Source organism: Schistocerca americana, chromosome 6, assembly GCF_021461395.2.
Source record: "Schistocerca americana isolate TAMUIC-IGC-003095 chromosome 6, iqSchAmer2.1, whole genome shotgun sequence".
NCBI classification, from domain to species: domain Eukaryota; kingdom Metazoa; phylum Arthropoda; class Insecta; order Orthoptera; family Acrididae; genus Schistocerca; species Schistocerca americana.
Window position 1 is genome coordinate 451,060,846 of NC_060124.1, and position 24,251 is coordinate 451,085,096.

Genomic DNA, 24,251 nt, shown 5'->3' on the forward strand with positions numbered 1-24,251 from the left:
ACCAACGGTTGCTTCATCAGGAAAGAGGGAAGGAGAGGGAAAGACGAAAGGATGTGGGTTTTAAGGGAGAGGGTAAGGAGGCAGTCCAATCCCGGGAGCAGAAAGACTTACCTTAGAGGGAAAAAAGGACAGGTATACACTCACACACACACCCATATGTAACCACACATACACAGACACAAGCAGACATTTGTGAAGGCAAAGAGATTCGGCAGAGATGTCAGTCGAGGCAGAAGTACAGGGGCAAAGATGTTGTTGAAAGACAGGTGAGGTATGAGCGGCGGCAACTTGAAATTAGCAGAGGTTGAGGCCTGGCGGATAACGAGAAGAGAGGATATACTGAAGGGCAAGTTCCCATGTCTGGAGTTCTGACAGGTTGGTTTTAGTGGGAAGTATCCAGATAACCCGGACAGTGTAACACTGTGCCAAGATGTGCTGGCCGTGCACCAAGGCGTGTTTAGCCACAGGGTGATCCTCATTACCAACAAACACTGTCTGCCTGTGTCCATTCATGCGAATGGACAGTTTGTTGCTGGTCATTCCCACATAGAAAGCTTCACAGTGTAGGCAGGTCAGTTGGTAAATCACGTGGGTGCTTTCACACGTGGCTCTGCCTTTGATCGTGTACAGGACTGGAGTAGGTGGTGGTGGGAGAGTGCATGGGACAGGCTTTACACCGGGGGCGGTTACAAGGGTAGGAGCCAGAGGGTAGGGAAGGTGGTTTGGAGATTTCATAGGGATGAACTAACAGGTTACGAAGGTTAGGTGGACGGCGGAAAGACACTCTTGGTGGAGTGGGGAGGATTTCATGAAGGATGGATCTCATTTCAGGGCAGGATTTGAGGAAGTCGTATCCCTGCTGGAGAGCCACATTCAGAGTCTGATCCAGTCCTGGAAAGTATCCTGTCACAAGTGGGGCACTTTTGTGGTTCTTCTGTGAGAGGTTCTGGGTTTGAGGGGATGAGGAAGTGGCTCTGGTTATTTGCTTCTGTACCAGGTCGGGAGGGTAGTTGCGGGATGCGAAAGCTGTTTTCAGGTTGTTGGTGTAATGGTTCAGGGATTCCGGACTGGAGCAGATTCGTTTGCCATGAAGACCTAGGCTGTAGGGAAGGGACCGTTTGATGTGGAATGGGTGGCAGCTGTCATAATGGAGGTACTGTTGCTTGTTGGTGGGTTTGATGTGGACGGACGTGTGAAGCTGGCCGTTGGACAGATGGAGGTCAATGATAAGGAAAGTGGCATGGGATTTTGAGTAGGACCAGGTGAATCTGATGGAACCAAAGGAGTTGAGGTTGGAGAGGAAATTCTGGAGTTCTTCTTCACTGTGAGTCCAGATCATGAAGATGTCATAAATAAATCTGTACCAAACTTTGGGTTGACAGGCCTGGGTAACCAAGAAGGCTTCCTCTAAGCGACCCATGAATAGGTTGGCATACGAGGGGGCCATCCTGGTACCTATGGCTGTTCCCTTTAATTGTTGGTATGTCTGGCCTTCAAAAGTGAAGAAGTTGTGGGTCAGGATGAAGCTGGCTAAGGTAATGAGGAAAGAGGTTTTAGGTAGGGTGGCAGGTGATCGGCGTGAAAGGAAGTGCTCCACCGTAGCGAGGCCCTGGACGTGCGGAATATTTGTGTGTAAGGAAGTGGCATCAATGGTTACAAGGATGGTTTCCAGGGGTAACAGATTGGGTAAGGATTCCAGGCGTTCAAGAAAGTCGTTGGTGTCTTTGATGAAGGATGGGAGACTGCATGTAATGGGTTGAAGGTGTTGATCTACGTAGGCAGAGATACGTTCTGTGGGGGCTTGGTAACCAGCTACAATGGGGCGGCCGGGATAATTTGGCTTGTGAATTTTAGGAAGAAGGTTGAAGGTAGGGGTGCGGGGTGTCTGTGGGGTCAGGAGGTTGATGGAGGCAGATGAAAGGTTTTGTAGGGGGCCTAAGGTTCTGAGGATTCCTTGAAGCTCCGCCTGGACATCAGGAATGGGATTACCTTGGCAAACTTTGTATGTGGTGTTGTCTGAAAGCTGACGCAGTCCCTCAGCCATATACTCCCGACGATCAAGTACCACAGTCGTGGAACCCTTGTCCGCCGGAAGAATGACGATGGATCGGTCAGCCTTCAGATCACGGATAGCTTGGGCTTCAGCAGTGGTGATGTTGGGAGTAGGATTAAGGTTTTTTAAGGAGGATTGAGAAGCATGGCTGGAAGTCAGAAATTCCTGGAAGGTTTGGAGAGGGTGATTTTGAGGAAGAGGAGGTGGGTCCCACTGTGACGGAGGACGGAACTGTTCCAGGCAGGGTTCAATTTGGATAGTGTCTTGGGGAGTTGGATCATTAGGAGTAGGATTAGGATCATTTTTCTTCGTGGCAAAGTGATATTTCCAGCAGAGAGTACGAGTGTAGGACAGTAAATCTTTGACGAGGGCTGTTTGGTTGAATCTGGGAGTGGGGCTGAAGGTGAGGCCTTTGGATAGGACAGAGGTTTCGGATTGGGAGAGAAGCTTGGAGGAAAGGTTAACTACTGAATTAGGGTGTTGTGGTTCCAGATTGTGTTGATTGGAATTTTGAGGTTTTGGAGGGAGTGGAGCTGGAAGAGGGAGATTGAGTAGATGGGAGAGACTGGGTTTGTGTGCAATGAGAGAAGGTTGAGGTTTGCTGGAAAGGTTGTGAAGGGTGAGTGAGTTGCCTTTCCGGAGGTGGGAAACCAGGAGATTGGATAGTTTTTTAAGGTGGAGGGTGGCATGCTGTTCTAATTTGCGGTTGGCCTGTAGGAGGATGCTCTGAACAGCCGGTGTGAATGTGGGAGAGGAAAGATTGAGGACTTTTATTGAGGATAGGAGTTGACGGGTGTGTTCATTGGCTGAGTTGATGTGTAGGTGAAGGATTAGGTGGGTGAGGGCAATGGATTGTTCAGTTTGGAACTGGTATAGGGACTGATGGAAAGAAGGGTTGCAGCCAGAGGTGGGAGCTTTAAGTGTGAGACCTTCGGGGGTAATGCCAAATGTCAGACAAGCCTGAGAAAATAAAATATGGGAGCGTAATCTGGCTAGGGCGAAGGCATGTTTGCGGAGGGAATGTAAATAAAACTTAATGGTGTCGTTGTGGGGGTGTTGTGAGGGTGACATGGTATTAGAAGGTGGAAAGTGTAACATGAGGCTGAAATGAAAATGAAAATAAAAATATTTGGGGAGAGATAAAGGTGGACTAGAAAGCAACTGGAGATCTGGTGTGAAAAAAGGCGAAAAAGTGTTGGTTAAAGCTGGGCTGTGTTGATCCTGTGGTGAACTTGGGTTGGTAGACAACGATGTGCATAAAGGTTAGGTGGTTGTGTTGCTGCCAAAACACGTTGAAGGGTGGAGAAATTCGGGAAAATTTCGAAAAAACTACATGTAAATGTATTCAAAGGAGTGGTTTTGTGGTGGCAATTATGAGAATGAGGCTAACAATTGTCTGACGAAGAAATAATGACGTTAAAACCTGTGGGAAGCGGCTAAAAATGATCAATGATGTGGGAAAAATGGAAATGGAAATAAAGCGAAAGTTATTAGAACTAGCCGAAATGGTTGTTTAATAGGTGAAAGGAACTGTTTGTGAACTAGAAATGGTGGATTTTATAGCAGCGGTAGTGTTGAAAGCGGAAAAAAAAATTTTTTTTGGTTGTGGTTTGGAAGTGGGTTACGTATTATTGAGTATATATAGGCGGGATAAAATTGTATAGTAGATTACGGTAAAAAGGAGAAGGTGAATACAAAGTGAACCTACTGGCAAAACAGAAAGAGAAAATAAGACGACAGAAAAGATTTCGAAATGCAACAGTGACAATAACAAACGTAATTGTTGGGTTCAAATTAATGATATGAATATAATAGAGGGAAACATTCCACACAGGAAAAATATATCTAAAAACAAAGATGATGTGACTTACCATACGAAAGCACTGGCAGGTCGATAGACACACAAACAAACACAATCATACACACAAAATTCTAGCTTTCGCAACCAACGGTTGCTTCATCAGGAAAGAGGGAAGGAGAGGGAAAGATGAAAGGATATGGGTTTTAAGGGAGAGGGTAAGGAGTCATTCCAATCCCGGGAGTGGAAAGACTTACCTTAGGGGGAAAAAGGACAGGTATACACTCGCACACACACCCATATCTAACCACACATACACAGACACAAGCAGACATTTGTAAAGGCAAAGAGATTCGGCAGAGATGTCAGTCGAGGCAGAAGTACAGGGGCAAAGATGTTGTTGAAAGACAGGTGAGGTATGAGCGGCGGCAACTTGAAATTAGCCTTAATATTTCCCCTACTTTCTCAGGTCCCATCTTTACGGTTGCCACGTTCTTGCGGTGGCCTGGTGTAATGTTAAGCGTTTTCCGTGGACTTGCTTGTTGAAGAATGCTGGTTTTGCTTTCTTGCAGCGCCGATGTCTTCTGCTAGCACCGGATGCTTCTCCGAAGATTTCACTGATAAGAAGGGGAAATTTTCACTTTCTCGCTCTATCTCTTCTTATTTAAAAAATACCCTACTCTTGGAATATCATTCAATCCACCAGAACATATTTATTTCCACTTCGTACAGAAAAACAACTAAACTTAATTATGTAAGCCCACACATTACCGGGCACCCGGAATCAGTTAATTACACATTTTCGAACACAATTAATACATAAGCTTTTATCGTGGCTGACTATCCACGTCCAGTCCACGTACTCTCAACAGCATTTCAGCGTCTACTAAAACAGTCACTGCTTCGGGTCACTCCATTTGTTTTTCAACAATACAAAGCTACATTACTCTTTGCAGCCGGCCATGGAGCTTCCGGGCCGTATGTGTTCATTCTTCGTAGGTCGCGCTGAACACTTGCCAGCGCCGACAAACTATCTCCCTTCCAGTTTCGCCTGCACAAACAATAAAAGGGTGCAGTATCCCATGCTCATCCTTACCCCCTGCTTTAAAATAACGCGTGTTCGAAACGGCTGGAACACAAGTGTCTCCAGACTTTCGTAACATTCTGGGGGCACAACTACTTCTTGCCAGTTTTAGTGAGTTTTTGCCTTTCGCTATCGTTGACTCCCTCAGATGTCATCTTGTTTCCCCCTTTTGCATCCATTTAATCCTTTTCGTGATTTTTCACACTAATTTGGGTGTATTTTTGTGAAATTTTTTGCACGTAATTCTACGTTGTTTTGGTAATTCTTCACATTTTTTCCACCATCACGGATCCTTGCTCCTTCCATCTTCATCAGTACAGAAGAGCTTCCTTATCCCTAGTCAAATCTGCTCCTGCATTGTTGCTTGGCTCCTGGAATCCCCCCTAATGGCCTTAACATCAAATTAACCATCTCTGGCTGCCATCCCTCTTTCCACAATGACCTCCACCTGTTCAGATTCTGCCAGTCTATAGTCCTCACCAACATGGTCCTGCAAAACCATACCTACCAAGCCCAAACCTCCTTGCAGTACTTTCTCTTCATCCGCAAAATTCTCCTGCTATGCAATTCCAAATTCCTGGAATCCATAACACACATTGAAACTCTTTCCCTGCAGGAACTTGAGCAACATGCGCAACCCCACCTCAGAAAGCTCTTCGTCCTGCTCACTTCCTTCTCCCGCCTTGGAGTACCACTGTCCTCCACCTCTACAACAAACTCCAAACCTCCACCATGTCCCCTCATAGCTGACAAACCCTGTCTCGCAGACCTACTACACTTGCCCCACTCTCCAAAACTCCCTCCCACCACCACAAACAATCCAGGACCTAAACAGTCATGAACCTTTCCTCCAGAAGCCTTAGCCCAATAGAAATATCAGTCCTCTCCAAAGGCCTCATCTTTTGCCCCACTCCCGAATTCAGTCTTGAAGGACTTGTTAAAGACCTTCCCTCCTTCTACTAATCCCTACAGTGGGAACACTTTTTCACCACAACCCTACCACTCAGACTCAACCAAAGACCAATATTGAACCCTAAGTTCACTACTCCATCCAACCGTGATCCACCCCCACAGCCCCCCCAAATCACCCCCAGTTAACTTTCCAGAATTTCTTAATCTCATACCTTGCCTCACCGTCATGCCCAAAATGAAAACTAGCCATACATCTGCAGAAAGAACCGCAGTACACCATCTACAAACTGAACCCGACATTATAATCCTACCTGCGGACAAAGGCTCCATCACTGTTGTTTTGAACTGCAAGGATTACGTGACAGAAGGCCTCCGCCAGCTGTCAGATACTTCCACCTACAAACCTTGCCATAGTGACCCCATTCCAGAAATCCAGCAGGATCTCCAGTCACTACTCAAATTCTTAGGTCCATCCCAGAACCTCTCCCCGGAGTCCATCTCTCTACTCAGCCCTGCCACTCCCAACACTCCTACCTTCCACATACTTACTAAAGTCCGTAAACCTGGTGATCCAGGACACCCCATTGTAGCCGGTTACTGTGCTCCCACTGAGAGAATCTCTGCTGTCATAGACCAACACCTTTAGCCTATTGCCCACATCCATTTCCTCCACTGGCTCTCTACAGTTCCTGTCCCTTTACCTGCTCATCACTATTGATGCCACCTCCCTTAACACTAACATTCCCAATGGCCATGGCCTTACCGCTATTGAACACTACCTTTCCCAATGCCCGGCAGATTCCAAACCAACAACCTCCTTCCTAGATATCATGACCAACCTTATCCTCACCCACAATTACTTCTCCTTTGAAGGCAATACCTACAAACAAATCCGGGGTACAGCTATGGGCACCCGCATGGCACAATCCTATACCAACCTATTCATGGGCCATCTAGAGGAATTCTTCCTAAAAACCCAGACTCCTAAACCTCTCACCTGGTTCAGATACGTTGATGAAATCTTTGATATCTGGATTGAGGTTGATGACACCCTATCCCCATTCCTCCAGAACCTCAACAACTTCTCCCCCATTTGCTTCACCTGGTTCTACTCAACCTAACAAGCCATCTTCCTGGATATTGACCTCCATTCAAAGATGGCTACATCAATACCTCTGTCCATATCAAACCTACTAACCACCATCGATACCTCCACTTTGACAGCTGCCACCTGTTCCATACCTGGAAGTCCCTTCCGTACAGCCTAGCCACCCCTGGTCGTCGCATCTGCAGTGATGAGCAGTTCTCCTCGAAATATACTGAGGGTCTCACTGAAGCCTTCACAGATCACAGACCATAATTATCCTTCCAACCTTGTACAAAAACAAATCTTCTGTGCGTTATCTTTCCAGTCTCCCACCACCTCCCTAAGTCCCACCATCCAGCTACAGAGGAGCAAGCCCCTCATAACTCAGTACCACCCAGCATTGGAGCAACTGAATTACATTCTCCACCGGGATTTATACTACTTCTCTTTGTTCCCTGAAATGAGAAATGTCCTGCCCACTATCCTTCCCACTCCTCCCACAGTGGTATTTTGCATTCCACTGAGCCTACACAATATACTCGTCCACCCTTACACAACCCCTGCTCCCAACCGCTTACCTCATGGCTCATACCCCTGTAGTAGACCTAGATGCAAGACCTATCTCATACATCCTCCCACCACCACCGACTCCAGTCCGGCCACTGACATCATCTATCAGGGGCAGGGCTACCTGTGATACCAGTCATGTGAGTGGTTTCAGTAGTCTGAGACTGCAGTCGCGTGCACGCCTCTGTGTGTGTGTGTGTGTGTGTGTGTGTGTGTGTGTGTGTGTGTGTGTCCGTGTCCGTCGTCTATTATTGATGAAGGCCTTAATGGCTGAAAGCTTTATTTGTGACAGGCTTTTTGTTGTTTGTATCTGCTGTTCATGCTCTACACTATATGGTGAGTGGCCACTTCCCTTTCATAATATTGTTACATTCCATCCTGGATTTTCCATTGTTTGAACTTTTATTATTATTATTATTATTACTACTACTACTACTACTATTTTTATTGGTTCCTTTTCCCTTTATTCTGTTCGGTACAAGTTAATAATGTGGTTAAAACCCACACTTTTTTTTAATTTATCATATAACAATTATCACCACTCAAAACATTTTCTTGCAATACCATTTTTGTAACAACTCACTATATTCGTTAATTTTGTGTGTACTGAAAGTAGGTAGCAGCGGCAGATTTAGTCCCTAATCTTCATCATCGTTCTCCGGTGACTAAAATGACAAAGTATGCTCAGATACTGTAGGTAATTTCTTCAGTTCATCCACCCACACACACAGCTGCTGATTCAGCTCATCAGCAAATTATGAGTCTAAGCAGTAAACACATTTTCTGTGAATGTGAGAATTTCATCTACATGCACATGGCATTTCCGTATCTTAGTGGATGACAGTGTTTGTTTTCTTATTTCCTGTTAACTTGTCTTCTTTACCATTGCCCTGTCATGGTCACAGTATGTCCCATAATTTTCACTGTTAATATTCCTTACTCAGACAGTATTTAATATTAATTTTGAACATCCAGAATGTGAAGATTGCTTCATTATCAGACTTTGTAAGTATGCAGAAGAAACCAAAGATATGAAATCATGCATTGCAATATCTGTCTTACTTCATTTAAATTATATTAACACTTTTTTATCAGGTTCATTTTCGAGTCTCAGTGCAAAAAAACTACTTCAAACTTAAATTTCTTGCGTTTTGAAAAATTTGATCATATTTATGCAGTCACTGATTACTACCATTAATTACTACAATAAAAGAATAGTGTTGCACTTGCTGAATGATGAAACTCCAATTATTCATTTTTGCAAATTTCAAGTTTTTTCACTTCAAAATAAGTTTCCAGTTTTTTGCAGAATAACATAAAATTCCACAATTTCAAATTTTTTACATTTTGAATAATTCTTCTGTACCTTCCCTCCTGGGTTTTCCATGGTCTGATTTCCTCTACAATTTCATTTATTTATCTTCTAATTACAGCTAAAGTCATTATCAACATTAATATACAGCAGTATTATACATTTGTTAACTGTTTCCTTTGAGAGACGAGCAAGAGCTCACTCGTTGAATTATTTGAATTATGTACTATTATTCCAAAGCTTTTATATACCATGTTTTAATTATTGTAATAAAGCACAATAAGGCCCTTGATAATGCAGCTCCCATTTTCTCTCGGTCACTGGTAATTGGCGATTACTTTGTGTTGGCCAACATTGCTAAGCTTCTTGTTGTTGTTGTTGTGGTCTTCAGTCCTGAGACTGGTTTGATGCAGCTCTCCATGCTACTCTATCCTGTGCAAGCTTCTTCATCTCCCAGTACCTACTGCAACCTACATCCTTCTGAATCTGCTTAGTGTATTCATCTCTTGGTCTCCCCCTACGATTTTTACCCTCCACGCTGCCCTCCAATACTAACTTGGTGATCCCTTGATGCCTCAGAACATGTCCTACCAACCGATCCCTTCTTCTGGTCAAGTTGTACCACAAACTACTCTTCTCCCCAATCCTATTCAGTACCTCCTCATTAGTTATGTGATCCACCCATCTAATCTTCAGCATTCTTCTGTAGCACCACATTTCGAAAGCTTCTGTTCTCTTCTTGTCCAAACTATTTACTGTCCATGTTTCACTTCCATACATGGCTACACTCCATACAAATACTTTCAGAAATGACTTCCTGACACTTAAATCAATACTCGATGTTAACAAATTTCTCTCCTTCAGGAACGCTTTCCTTGCCATTGCCAGTCTACATTTTATATCCTCTCTACTTCGACCATCATCAGTTATTTTGCTCCCCAAATAGCAAAACTCCTTTACTACTTTAAGTGTCTCATTTCCTAATCTAATACCCTCAACATCACCCGACTTAATTCGAGTACATTCCATTATCCTCGTTTTGCTTTTGTTGATGTTCATCTTATATCCTCCCTTCAAGACACCATCCATTCCGTTCAACTGCTCTTCCAAGTCCTTTGCTGTCTCTGACAGAATTACAATGTCATCGGCGAACCTCAAAGTTTTTATTTCTTCTCCATGGATTTTAATACCTACTCCGAATTTTTCTTTTGTTTCCTTTACTGCTTGCTCAATATACAGATTGAACAACATCGGGGAGAGGCTACAACCCTGTCTTACTCCCTTCCCAACCACTGCTTCTCTTTCATGTCCAGCGACTTTTATAACTACCATCTGGTTTCTGTACAAATTGTAAATACCTTTCGCTCCCTGTATATTACCCCTGCCACCTTTAGAATTTGAAAGAGAGTATTCCAGTCAACATTGTCAAAAGCTTTCTCTAAGTCTACAAATGCTAGAAATGTAGGTTTGCCTTTCCTTAATCTTTCTTCTAAGATAAGTCGTAAGGTCAGTATTGCCTCACGTGTTCCAATATTTCAAGCTTCTTATCAGTTGAGAAAGATGCTATCACATTGTCAGGAGCTCATGAACTCTACACAAAACAAAAAAAGAAACAGATTTACATGACTGTATTGAAATAAAACTAAAGTAAGTACTAAATATAAAATTATAAATATTTGTCTGACATCACACATGCAGACAGAACTTCATTCTCTCGGGCAGTATATGTAACATTACAACTGAATCAGATCCTTCAACTGCCTTTCATAATGTACGTAATTGAGGTCTATCCTACTCATAATTGTTAGCACCTCTCCCAAAGTGGTACCCCACTACGCACTAAATCTACAAAATATCCTGACCCATCCCTAACACACACCTTGTCCAACCTTCCCTAATCAGAACTTGTGCACTGTCTCTAATGACCTTGTTGTCTGCAGATATTTAACACTAATCTCCCTTCCTTCTTTCTGTCCTATTCCAGTCCTGTCACAGGCATGCCCTACCTTATGAGACACAACCACTCATGAAAGCAGACATTTGATACTTTAGCTGTGCTGTACCTTTTGCACAGACTTTTATGTCAGGATAACCATTAATGAACTATCCACCTGAATGAATGGCTACTACCAGACTGAGGCCAAGACAGAAATGGCCATCTAATGTCAGAACATGGCTTCTTGATTTATGTAGATCATAACTGTCCCTTCAACATATCTTTCAAACCCACAGTCATTCTGGTCACATCATATGCTACTTCATGTCTCACACCCAGCTGCACTGCTGTCCTTGTGCCTTCTGCTGTACTCAACTAACATATCCTTACACTACCCCTCCACAGTCTCCCTCTCCTCCTATGTTCTGTCTCTCACTCCCATTTCACTCCTCCACTTCATGGTGTGCTGCACACAACTCCCCCTGCCCGCCGCAGAACAAGCTAATCAATCTCGCATTCCTAACCTGTCTCCTAGCTTCATCTCCCTCCAAGCCTATTGTTCTAAAGACTATTGTTGGCCTATTAATTAATAATGAATTAATCTGTTGTCTAATCGTTACCTGTTGTATGAAACTTTTCTTCTACAATTTTAATCCTATCATTATTTGAAAGCATCATGATACAGTTTTGGTTTCATTATGTTAATCTGCACGGTAAGATGGTGATCTAAAACTTAACAGCTGTGTTCTGCAAGGATAGAATCAGTGTTCAGTGTTTTGTATATTTCCATATTGATGTTAATAAAAGTGTACAGTTGTGATTTGTTCTTAACTTCATGAAATTGAATCCCTTGTGTGTGTGTGTGTGTGCGCGCGTGTGTGTGTGTGTGTGTGTGTGTGTGTGTGAGGGGGGGGGGGGGGGGAGGGGAGGTTATTTTTTTTTTAATGTTACGGTAAGAGTCATGATCACTTACAACGAGTTTAGTGGGAAAGTCTGATCTTTTTCTCAAAGTTTTCAAAATTGATATCATTGTGATAATCAAAAATTTTATCCCAGGCATAAATGTTAACTAACATCACTCCTAGTGTGGCATGTAGTTTGTGGCAAGCGCACATAAGTCTCATCTCCGTGTACAATAGGCCTACTATTTCTTAAATCACAGAGATTTGTAAAAATTATGTAGCTTCATTTTCCTTCAATAGTTTCTCATTATTATGTGATTTTCTCTGTCTAAATCCTAATCAATGATAATTTGTTGTAGGTCTCAGCAGTTGACAGAAAAAAATTATCTTCTATGTGAAAATTAGATGTAGTGCATTCACTATAGAAGTGTTTACCATTTATTTTGTGAAAAATCACATATTTTCCATTGAATGACATATTATTGAAGTCTTCTGTTTATGCTTTCAACATTTCCTGTGAAAATTTCATATTCAGTTCACTAAATGAGCCATTTCTTTTCAAACCCCATGACAATGTGTTTCTTTAAGTTACTCACTGGTACAATCTTAATGTCAGCAACCCACAACAGCACATTTTTCAAATTAGTGGGCTGGGCTAAGTCAACTTACCAGTCTTGTATGTATTGTACACAGTTCACAGCATTGACTCTGTAGAATATTATTAACACATACGTGCATCATTACTGCTTAGAGAATTGATAATTTACTTGACTTTTCTGAATGGAGTCAATCAAGCAATGTGAATTCAGTAACAGTCACTACATGTCTGTGCTGTCTTCTTCCCCCACCTAAAAAAAGTTCATAGATATTGTTCATGCAGCCATCATAGCTCATGCTATAAGACGTTACTTGCAAAGTACTAATAATATGTACACTACCTGCCATTGCTGATCGTTAATGAGTTATGTAAATGTTAGCTTTTGATTAAATTTCTTGCACATCAATGTACTCTGATTTCTGTCTCAATACCTACTAATTCATGATCTGCTAATTCATTAGCAACCCCATCCACAGTGAAACTATCCCCTATTGAGACACTAATGTAAATATTGTCTGCCAGCTGCTCTACTGTATTCTTGTTGGCATATTCACTGTGATAAGCAAATTGAATTTCCTAGAGTATTTTTTCTAAAAATGGAAGTTATCAGACTTTGCTCATAAATTACATGAAGTTAGGAAAGGGGGTCTTCAGCCTGTATACTATAGTTTCTTTAACGTCATCCATAAAAGAACAAATGGAAATCCCTCCCACCCACACTGAAAACATGAAAATTAATGCATTCATGAAAAAAACACATTTAAGGTCAACAAAATGCAGAAATGGTAACTCATAGACATAAATTTTCTCCTCTCTGCATTACTTATAACTAAATTTTGTACTGAGTGAATTAAAAAAAATGAAATGCAGGAGTTGAACAAGAAAATAATAGTTTCATTATCGGTCATTTGGGGGCGAAGAAGTTGCCAGGTTAGGTGACTGGGTGGCTAAGAAACATACAGGATAAGGGAATAAACAGGAACAAAACCTTGTTTGCCATTATTGTTTTAGAGATGTCATTGTTCCCCTGAGTAATATGGCATAAATACCTTCACTGATTCCCTTTCTGGTATTTGTCCATCTGACCTACCAATTTTTTGTCCAAAGACATTGATTAGTCATTGAACTCTACATCTACATCTACATACTTTGCAAGCCAGCACATGCTGCCTGATGAAGTGTACCTTGTACCACTACTAGTCATTTCCTTTCTGATTCCTTTCACAAACAGAGTGAGGGAAAAACAACAAGCCCTAATTTCTCTTATCTTTGTGGTCCTTACGTGAAATGTATGTTGGAGTCAATAAAAATGTTCTGCAGTGTGCTTCAAATACCGGTTCTCTAATTTTTCTCAATAGTGTTCCATGAAGAGAACATCATCTTCAGTCTAGGGACTCCGATTTGAGTTCACAAAGCATCTCTATAATACTTGTGTGTTAATTGGACCTACTGGTAACAAATCTAACAGCCCACCTATGAATTGCTTTAATGTCTCCCTTTAATCTGACTTGGTGGAGATCCCAAACACCTGAGCAGTGCTCAAGAATGGATCGCACTAGTGTTCTATATGTGATCTCCTTTATATATGTGCTTCACTTTCATAATTTCCCCAAATAAACCAAAGTCAACTATTTGCCTTCCCTTCTACTGTCCTTATGTGCTTGTTGCATTTCATATCACTTTGCAACATTATGCCTAGATATTTAATCACTCTACTAATGCTGCATTAGAACATTATGGAAATCTTTTTTTCTACTCAGTCTGCATTAACATACATTTTTCTACATTTAGAGCAAGCTGCCATTCATCACAACTAGAGTCCGCAGCTCATGGTCTAGTAGTTAGCGCTGCTGTCTCTGGATCACAGGGTCCCGGGTTCGATTCCTGGCCGGGTTGGGGATTTTCCCTGCCCAGGGACTGGGTATTAGTGTTGTCCTCATCATTTTATCATTATCATCATTTGTGAGAGTGGCTCCATCGGACTGTAAAACAAATTGGACTGTGTAAACATTGGGACTTTGTACGGGCTACTGGTTTCTAGTACTTAAGAAGTCTTCGAACCAATTACATATATGGGAACTTGATCTATATGCTTGGACCTTTGTTAACAGACTCCAGCAGGGCACCACGTCAAATGCTTTGTGGGCATCTAGCAGTATGGAATCTGCCTGTTGCCCTTCATCCATAGTTCACAGAATGTCATATGAGAAAAGGGAAATCTGAGTTTTGCAAGACAGATAGTTTCCAAATCTGTGCTGATTTGTTTACAGAAGCTTTTCTGTCACAAGGAAATTTGTTACATTCAAACTCAGAATTTGTTCAAGAATTCTGCAGCAAACAGTGTTAAGGATATTGGTCTATAATTTTGCAGTCCACTCTTTTGCCCTTCTTGTATTCAGCAGCCACCTGAACTTGTTTCCAGTCATTGAGATTGTGCACTGGGTGATAGATTCTTGATAAATGCAAGCTAAGTAAGGGATCAATACCATAGAGTAAGTACTCTCTGTTAAACTGAATTCGAGTTTCATCTGGGCCTGACAACTTATTTGTTTTCAACTCTTTCTCTACACTAGGAATACCTATTGCCATGTCTTACATACTGACTGGTAAAAAAAATTCAATAGTTACGTTGAGTTCACCTAGACCTGTTACTCGCTTTCAGAGAACTTCACAGACAGACCTATTTCATTCTTGATAAACACTCTCCCCTTCTATGGCATATAATCTGTCTTTTCAATATACATTCCATGCCAAGTGAGGTAACTTTAATCTACCTTCTTTAAAAAAAAAAAAAAAAAAAATGTACCTGCATAGGAACGGTGAGACTCTTCTGTTGTCCAAAAATTAATCTCTGTTAGACATGTAAGAACAACATACATGTAACTCATTAGAGGACTGTTAACTAACATCATCCAGTAATTTCATTAATACCAAATAGTTGTAATTTTGGATAATTTGTGATTGTGTACATATCTAAAAATTTAACCATGTATGCTAAGCAAATGAGCAAGAGGGAAATATCTCACATTTTTTGACAAGAATTATGCCGTTACAACTAAAATACATATTTATCTTGAGCAAGACAGCATTCACAAATGACATCTTTCACAACACAGCACACATTTAGTACGTTTTTTTAAATTATTGTTCGAAGCTACTTGCATTATAATTACACATTGATAAAATTCGAAGGTTAGGAAGAAAATAGTGTGATTGGCGTACAGGAGACTGTTGTCTAATTTATTAAAAATTACACAAGATATTAAAGAGAACTAAATAGTGATTTTTAATGTTTTTTTCACTTTAGGATATCACTGCTGGGGAGGAGTTACGTGTGTGGTATGCCAAGGAATATGCCGCCTGCATGGGAACTTCACCTCTACACAAAACAGAAGGTAAAAATTAAGTAATGTATAAGTATAAGGAGGAAACATCTACAAAAGCAAGGGGTGATATTAAATTCCAAGCAGATTTTCTTTATCATAATGAAGCTTTCTTTCAGCAGTGTTACGCTATAATGAAACTACTTCATAGATGAAATTGTGTGTCAAATTAAGAAATTGTCTCGAGCCTTTGCATAATGCAGATCTGTGCAGCAAATGTCTCAGCACACACTGTTTTAATTCACATTACTTTTTTTCGCTCCATCTCAGTAATTTTCATTTTTGCTTCCTTCTTTTAGTTTAAATCATAAAGATTTTTCTTTTTTGTAAGTTGTAAACGTGGGGATTGTGCTTAAATTTTTGTTATTCTTTCCATTTGGAATTTACCCTTGTGTACAGCCTCAGAACTAACAATAAATTTATCTGTTTGCACTTTGACTTACTGCAAAACTACACTGCCAGAATCACCTCTGCAACCAGTTCCCATAATTACCTCATCAGCAAACTCACAAGCAAGTTCTTTATATCATTATAGGTGTCTCAGATTTATCATCTTAGACAAAACAAACATAATTCCTCAAATACTGGTTACTATTCGGATCTGAAATGTTCAAGCCACTTGTAAGGGCTATGATTTGTTGAAGACATTCACTTATCCAGTATACAGGGTGATTCAAAAAGAATACCACAACTTTAGGAATTTAAAACTCTGCAACGACAAAAGGCAGAGCTAAGCACTATCTGTCAGCGAATTAAGGGAGCTATAAAGTTTCATTTAGTTGTACATTTGTTCGCTTGAGGCGCTGTTGACTAGGCGTCAACGTCAGTTGATGCTAAGATGGCGACCGCTCAACAGAAAGTTTTTTGTGTTATTGAGTACGGCAGAAGTGAATCGACGACAGTTGTTCAGCATGCATTTCGAACGAAGTATGGTGTTAAACCTCCTGATAGGTGGTGTATTAAACGTTGGTATAAACAGTTTACAGAGAATGGGTGTTTGTGCAAAGGGAAAAGTTCTGGATGGCCGAGAACGAGTGATGAAAATGTAGCACGCATGTTGTGAGATGTTAGAGAATTGGCTGTTCCCTCAGCTCGAACAAGAAGCACAACAATTCATATTTCAGCAGGATGGAGCACCACCACATTGGCACTTATCTGTCCGTAACTACCTGAACGTCAACTACCCGAGGCGATGGATCGGCCGCCAGGCAGCCCGTGACAGAGCACTTCATCACTGGCCTCCAAGAAGCCCTGATCTTACCCCCTGCGATTTTTTCTTATGGGGGTATGTTAAGGATATGGTGTTTCGGCCACCTCTCCCAGCCACCATTTATGATTTGAAACGAGAAATAACAGCAGCTATCCAAACTGTTACGCCTAATATGCTACAGAGAGTGTGGAACAAGTTGGAGTATCGGGTTGATATTGCTCGAGTGTCTGGAGGGGGCCATATTGAACATCTCTGAACTTGTTTTTGAGTGAAAAAAAACCTTTTTAAATACTCTTTGTAATGATGTATAACAGAAGGTTATATTATGTTTCTTTCATTAAATACACATTTTTAAAGTTGTGGTATTCTTTTTGAATCACCCTGTACTTCATTAACCAACATTTTAGCATCCTCTGTGATATCTTGGTCTTCCCGTAACACTCCTCAACCTGTTTCTTAGCCACATTTTCATATTCTGCTTACACAATTCTCTTTTCTTAATCACTGCCTGCCCCAGTCAAGAAACTGATAGGACAAGCCTTCCCAAAAAAGGAAAGAGTAGTAAGGTGACCCGTTTCATGAACCTGCTAATTTGTGTCCATTATTCAGTTTATTGTTGCAGTCTGTCCATCACTGAATATGCTTTTGAATATAAAAGCCTGCTTCACCATTGGAACAATTTAGGCTCTTCTTCCCAGTGCCCCCTACCTTAAGACTATGCAAGTGGGAACTTTTTCTTAAGTGTGCATTTCTGATGTCACCCACATGATCTGTTGTCTTTTTCTTTTTATTCTCTTTTTGCACCTGGTGTGATTCCCAAACTGTTTCTTCTATCATGTCATGTCTGCCATTTTCCTCCTCCTTTTATTTTCCGTTTTTTATGTATATTTCCTTTTAACGTTTCACAGTTTATGCTTGTCACCCCTGCATTTCTCATTACAGTCCCTCATTCCCTAATCTCAGACTTGTCAGCTTCCCTCTCTACCTTTTTTCTAACTTCCTAGTTAGTTAGTTACTTGTTCCATTGATCAACCTCATGGTAACCATTAAAATGGGGAATGTGTCAAGTGCATAAGAAATGCACACATGAATCAAGTTTGGTTCTTTTCTTTTCTTTTTTAGCTTAAAATTATTACCTACCCCATTCCCTTAAATGCCACAAAATGCATATATTATACCTATAGACTTATTTATTCTTATTCAAGAATTCATCTGTGGTGTAGAAGGAGTCGTCAAGGAGATACCATTTCAATTTATTTTTGAAAATATTACTGCTGTCTGCCAGACATTTTATTTCATCTGGTAATTTATCAAAAAGTTTGACAGCAGTATAGTTTGCCCCTTTCTGTGCCAAAGATAGGTTAAGTAGAGGGTAGTGTAAGTATTTCTTTCTTCTGGTATTATAATCACGAATGTCACTGTTGTTCTTAAACTGGTCCATGTCATTGAGAACAAATTTCATTACTATATAAACGACTGTGAGGCTGTTCTAGGAATTCCTAACCTTTTAAACAGATCCTACAAGATGAGCGTGTATGGGCCCCACTCATTATTCTAACCACCTTCCTTTGAGCAGTGAATACTTTTTGCCAAAGTGGTGAGTTACCCCAAAATATTATTGCGTATTACATCAGGGAGTGAAAGTATGCAAAGTGTGTTAGCTTACTAATTTCTGTATCCTCAAAATTGGCAGTTATTCTGATTGCAAAAGTTGCTGAACCTAGTTGCTTTAGGAGATCCAAAATACGAATTTTCCAACTAAGATTCTCATCTATAAGTACACCCAAATATTTAGTACGCTCATCCTTTGCTACTGATTGCTGTTGATATATTTATCGAAAGAACTGTACTCCTTGCAGCAGAAAATTGGATGTACTGTGTTTTCTCAAAGTCCAGAGCAAGCACATTCGCAGAAAACCAATTGGTGTCTCTTCCAGAGACATTATTTGCATCATTTTATATTGGAGCTTCTTTTACTGGATTAATAATTATGCTTGTATCATCAGCAAACAGTGTCAGTTTAGCTCCTTATTTCAGATAAGAAGGGAGGTCATTCACCTATATCAAGAACAGAAGGGGACCCATGATTGAAGTTAGCTGAAGTGGGAAACTTTTTGCTTCCTGTTCTGTAGATATGACTTAAACTACTCATATGCTGTTCCATTTATACCATAGAATGTAATTTCTGTAACATACTGTCATGGTTTACACAATCAAATGCTTTGGATAAGTCACAGAAAATTTCTGTTGATGACATTTTGCTATTTAAAGACACTATTATGTGGGCAGTGAAATTGTATATTGCTGTCTCAGTGGAACAGCATTTTTGAAATCCGAACTGTGATTTACTATGTATCCCATTACTGTTCAGATAGCTAACCACTCTTGAGTACATTACTTTCTTGACAGTTTCTGAAAATGCTGTAAGCAAGGATACTGGCCAGTAATTATTGACATCTGTGGTGTCCCATTTTTTGTAGAGAGGCTTGACAATGACATATTTTAACCTGTCTGGGAAAATACCTTGAGTTAGTGATGCATTAAATGTGACTCAGAACATCAGCTGTAACTGCTCCACATTGTTTTAATACCTTGTTTGAGATGTCATCTACTCAAACAGAGCATTTATTTTTCAAAGATTTAATGATTTTCCTTATTTTACAAGAGGTTGTTAGGTGAAAATTAATCAGACTAAGATTTCTTGAAACTGACTGACTCTTCCGTGCACTGCTTGGCTTTTTCTTTTGAACTACTTTCACCAATGTTTTCACCTACACTTAAGAAATGGTTGTTAAATACATTAGCTAATTGTGTATTGTTGGCTAAGATGGTCTCATTCTCTTTTAATAGTAATACTACCTACCCCAGTGGTTACTTTTCCTGTCTCCTTTCTAACAGCATTCCATATTGAATTTATTTTATTGCTCAAGTTGTTAATTTCATCTCTAAGATACATATTTGTTGAGTTTTCTGACAATTTTTCCCAGTATGTTACAATAATTTTTATAGCATAAAATTAGTTCTGGGTCTTTACTTAATTTTGCTGTCTCAGTTTTCTTTTTCTTTCTGAAGACACTTTAATACCAGTAGTAATCCAAGGTTTCTTTGAAAACTGTTTGGTGTTACATTTAGCATCTAGCTTTTTTTGACAGCAATGTTAAAAAAGGGAAATAAATTTGTCAAGAAAATTTCTAAAACTTTCTCTGAAGTGCTGTATAGATACCAGGTTAAGCAGCCTTACACTTTTACTTAATGGTTTCTGAACTGTACACCCTGCTAAGTTTTGTAAGTTAATCAGTTGTACATCATGGTCTGATAATCCATTTATCACAGGGAAAGCATTTGTTAGTTTTACATTCCTTCCTGTACCAATGCATTATCTATTAGAGTGCTAAATAATCTGTTTATCTATTAGAGTGCTCCCACCCCGCCCACCCCTGAACCGTGGACCATGCCGTTAGTGGGGAGGCTTGCGTGCCTCAGCGACACAGATAGCCATACCGTGCGTGCAACCACAATGGAGGGGTATCTGTTGAGAGGCCAGACAAACGTGTGGTTCCTGAAGAGGGGCAGCAGCCTTTAAAATAGTTGCAGGGGCAACAGTCTGGATGATTGATTGATATGGCCTTGTAACACTAACCAAAATGGCCTTGCTGTGCTGGTACTGAGAACGGCTGAAAGCAAGGGGAAAATACAGCTGTAATTTTTCTCGAGGGCATGCAGGTTTACAGTATGGTTAAATGATGATGTCGTACACGTGGGTAAAATATTCCGGAGGTAAAATAGTCCCCCATTCGGATCTCTGGGCAAGGACTACTCAGGAGGACATCGTTACCAGGAGAAAGAAAACTGACGTTATATGGATTGGAGCATGGAATGTCATCCCTTAATCGGGCAGGTAGGTTAAAAAATTTAAAAAGGGAAATGGATAGGTTAAAGTTAGATATAGTGGGAATTAGTGAAGTTCGGTAGCAGGAGGAACAAGACTTGTAGTCAGGTGAATACGGAGTTATAAATACAAAATCAAATTGGGGTAATGCAGGAGTAGGTTTAATAATAAATAAAAAAACAGGGGTGTGGATAAGCTACTACAAACAGCATAGTGAATGCATTACTGTCGCCAAGATAGACACGAACCCCATGCCTACCACAGTAGTACAAGTTTATATGCCAACTAGCTCCGCAGATGACGAAGAGGTTGGTGGAATGTATGATGAAATAAAAGAAATTATTCAGATAGTGAAGGGAGATAAATATTTTTTAGTCATGGGTGACTGGAATTCAATAGTAGGAAAAGGAAGAGAAGGAAACATAGTAGGTGAATGTGAAACGGGGGTAAGAAATGGAGGAGGAATTTTGCGCAGAGCATAACTTAATCATAGTTAACACTTGGTTCAAGAATCATGAGAGAAGGTTGTGTACATGGAAGAGACCTGGAGATACTGGAAGGTTTCAGATAGTTTGTATAATGATAAGATAGAGATTCAGGAACCAGGTTTTAAATTGTAAGACATTTCCAGGGGCAGATGTGGACTCTGACCACAATCTATTGGTTATGAGCTGTAGATTAAAATTGAAGAAACTGCAAAAAGGTGGGAATTTAAGGAGATAGGACCTGGATAAACTGACAGAACCAGAGGTTGTAGAGAGTTTCAGGGAAAGCATTAGGGAATGATTGACAAGAATGGAGGAAAGAAATACAGTAGAAGAAGAATGGGTAGTTTTGAGGGATGAAATAATGAAGGCAGCAGAGGATCAATTATGTAAAAAAGATGAGGGCTAGTAGAAATACTTGGGTAACAGAAGAAATACTGAATTTAATTGATGAAGGGAGAAAATACAGAAATGCAGTAAATGAAGCAGGCAGAAAGGAATACAAACGTCTCAAAAATGAGATCGACAGGAAGTGCAAAATGGCTAAGCAGGGCTGCCTAGGGGATAAATGTAAGGATGTAGGGGCATCTCATTAGGGGTAAGATAGATACTGCCTACAGGAAAATTAGAGAGGCCTTTGGAGGAAAGAGAACCACTTGTATGAATATCAAGAGCTCAGATGGAAACCCAGTTCTAAGCAAAGAAGGGAAACCAGAAAGGTGGAAGGAGTATGTAGAGGGTCTATACAAGGGCGATGTATTTGAGGACAATATTATGGAAATGGAAGAAGATGTAGATGAAGATGAAATGGGAGATATGATAGTGTGTGAAGAGTTTGACAGAGCACTGAAAGACCTAAGTCGAAACAATGCCCCAGGAGTAGACATTATTCCATTAGTACTACTGACAGCCTTGGGAGAGCCAGCCCTGACAAAACTCTACCATCTGGTGTGCAAGATGTATGAGACAGGTGAAATACCCTCAGACTTCAAGAAGAATATAATAATTCCAATCCCAAAGAAAGCAGGTGTTGACAGATGTGAAAATTACCGAACTATCAGTTTAATAAGCCACGGCTGCGAAATACTAACGCAAATTCTTTACAGACGAATGGAAAAACTGGTAGAAGGCGACCTCTGGGAAGACCAGTTTGGATTCCGTAGAAATGTTGGAACACGTGAGGCAATACTGACCCTACGACTTATCTTAGAAGATAGATTAAGGAAAGGCAAACGTACTTTTCTAGCGTTTGTAGATTTAGAGAAACCTTTTGACAATGTTGACTGGAATACTCTCTCTCAAATTCTGAAGGTGGTAGGGGTAAAATACAGGGAGCAAAAGGTATTTACAATTTGTACAAAACCAGATGGCAGTTATAAGAGTCGAGGGGCATTAAAGGGAAGCAGCGGTTGTGAAGGGAGTGAGACAGGGTTGTAGCCTGTCCCCAATGTTATTCAATCTGTATATTGAGCAAGCAGTAAAGGAAAAAAAAAAGAAAAATTCTGAGTAGGAATTAAAATCCATGGAGAAGAAATAAAAACGTTGAGGTTCGCCGATGACATTGTTATTCTGTCAGAGACAGCAAAGGACCTGGAAGAGCAATTGAAGTTAATGGAGAGTGTCTGGAAAGGAGGATATAAGATGAACATCAACAAAATGAAGATAATGGAATGTAGTTGAATTATGTCGGGTGATGCTGAGGGAATTAGATTAGGATATGAGACACTTAAAGTAGTTAATGAGTTTTGCTATTTGGGGAGCAAAATAACTGATGATGGTCGAAATAGAGTGCATATGAAATGTAGACTGGCAATGGCAAGGAAAGCGTTCCTGAAGAAGAGAAATTTGTTAACATCGAGTATAGATTTAAGTGTTGGGAAGTCATTTCCGAAAGTATTTGTATGTAGTGTAGCCTTGTATGGAAGTGAAACATGGGCGATAAATAGTTTGGACAAGAAGAAAATAGAAGCTTTCGAAATGTGGTGCTACATAAGAATGCTGAAGATTAGATGGGTAGATCACATAACTAATGAGGAGGTATTGAATAGATTTGGGGAGAAGAGAAATTTGTGGCACAACTTGACTAGAAGAAGGGATCGGTTGGTAGGACATATTTTGAGGCATCAAGGGATCACCAATTTAGTATTGGAGGGCAGGATGGAGGGTAAAAATCTTAGAGTGAGACCAAGAGATGAATACACTGAACAGATTCGGAAGGCTGTGGGCTACAGTAGGTACTGGGAGATGAAGCAGCTTGCACAGGATAGAGTAGCATGGAGAGCTGCATCAAACCAGTCTCTGGACTGAAGACCACAACAAGATTAGAGTGCTACTGTCTTGAGCTATATATGCTGGGAAATTGATCACTGATTCTAAGTTATATGTCATTAATAACATTTCTATTTTACTTTTCCTATAGAATGGCTTAGAAAGTATACATTGAAATCAACACAGATTAACAACTTCTCTTTTTTGTCTGACAGACAGCATAACAGGTAGTCAAACTTTTTTTTATGAATAGCTCCCAATCCCCAATGGGTACCAGTACACTGTTGCTAATATCAACACTACATTATCTATCTGTTGTTCTCATGCACAAACTTCAAAGTGCTGATCGGAACAAAATTTGTTACTTCTACAGTTTTGTATTTATACACGTGTTTTGTGTAAATGGCAACTCTTCCTTTATCTGTGCTGGATCTGCAAGAGTCAGTAGCTACAGTATACCCATTTATACTGAGACTTTCCATCCCCACAGTTACATGGTGTTCAGTCAGACGGAGTATATCAATCTCATTCTTATTTTTGAGATCATCTAGACGTACTAACTGCTCACTACTTTATTTTTTACTCCCCTGATATTTTGATGAAGTAAGTTGATACTATCCTTAGCTTTATCCCAATATTTGGTATGTGGAGCTTCTTTTATTCTATTTTTCTTGATTGTTGTCTGTCTGGACTTTGGTTTTAACCAGAAAAAACCTGTCTGCATGATCCCATTAACCACAGGGATCATCCATTGTGTGACTGTGGCC

At 40.4% G+C, this 24,251-nt stretch overlaps 1 protein-coding gene across 1 annotated transcript in view; it reads left to right on the forward strand.

Moving 5' to 3' along the window:
- LOC124620199 (zinc finger protein PLAG1-like) overlaps positions 1-24,251 on the forward strand; it is a 104,552-nt gene that overhangs the window by 51,509 nt on the left and 28,792 nt on the right. Inside the window, exon 5 of the mRNA XM_047146867.1 lies at positions 15,557-15,644. Coding sequence (XP_047002823.1) covers positions 15,557-15,644 — 88 coding nt within the window. The remainder of the gene's footprint in view (positions 1-15,556; positions 15,645-24,251) is intronic.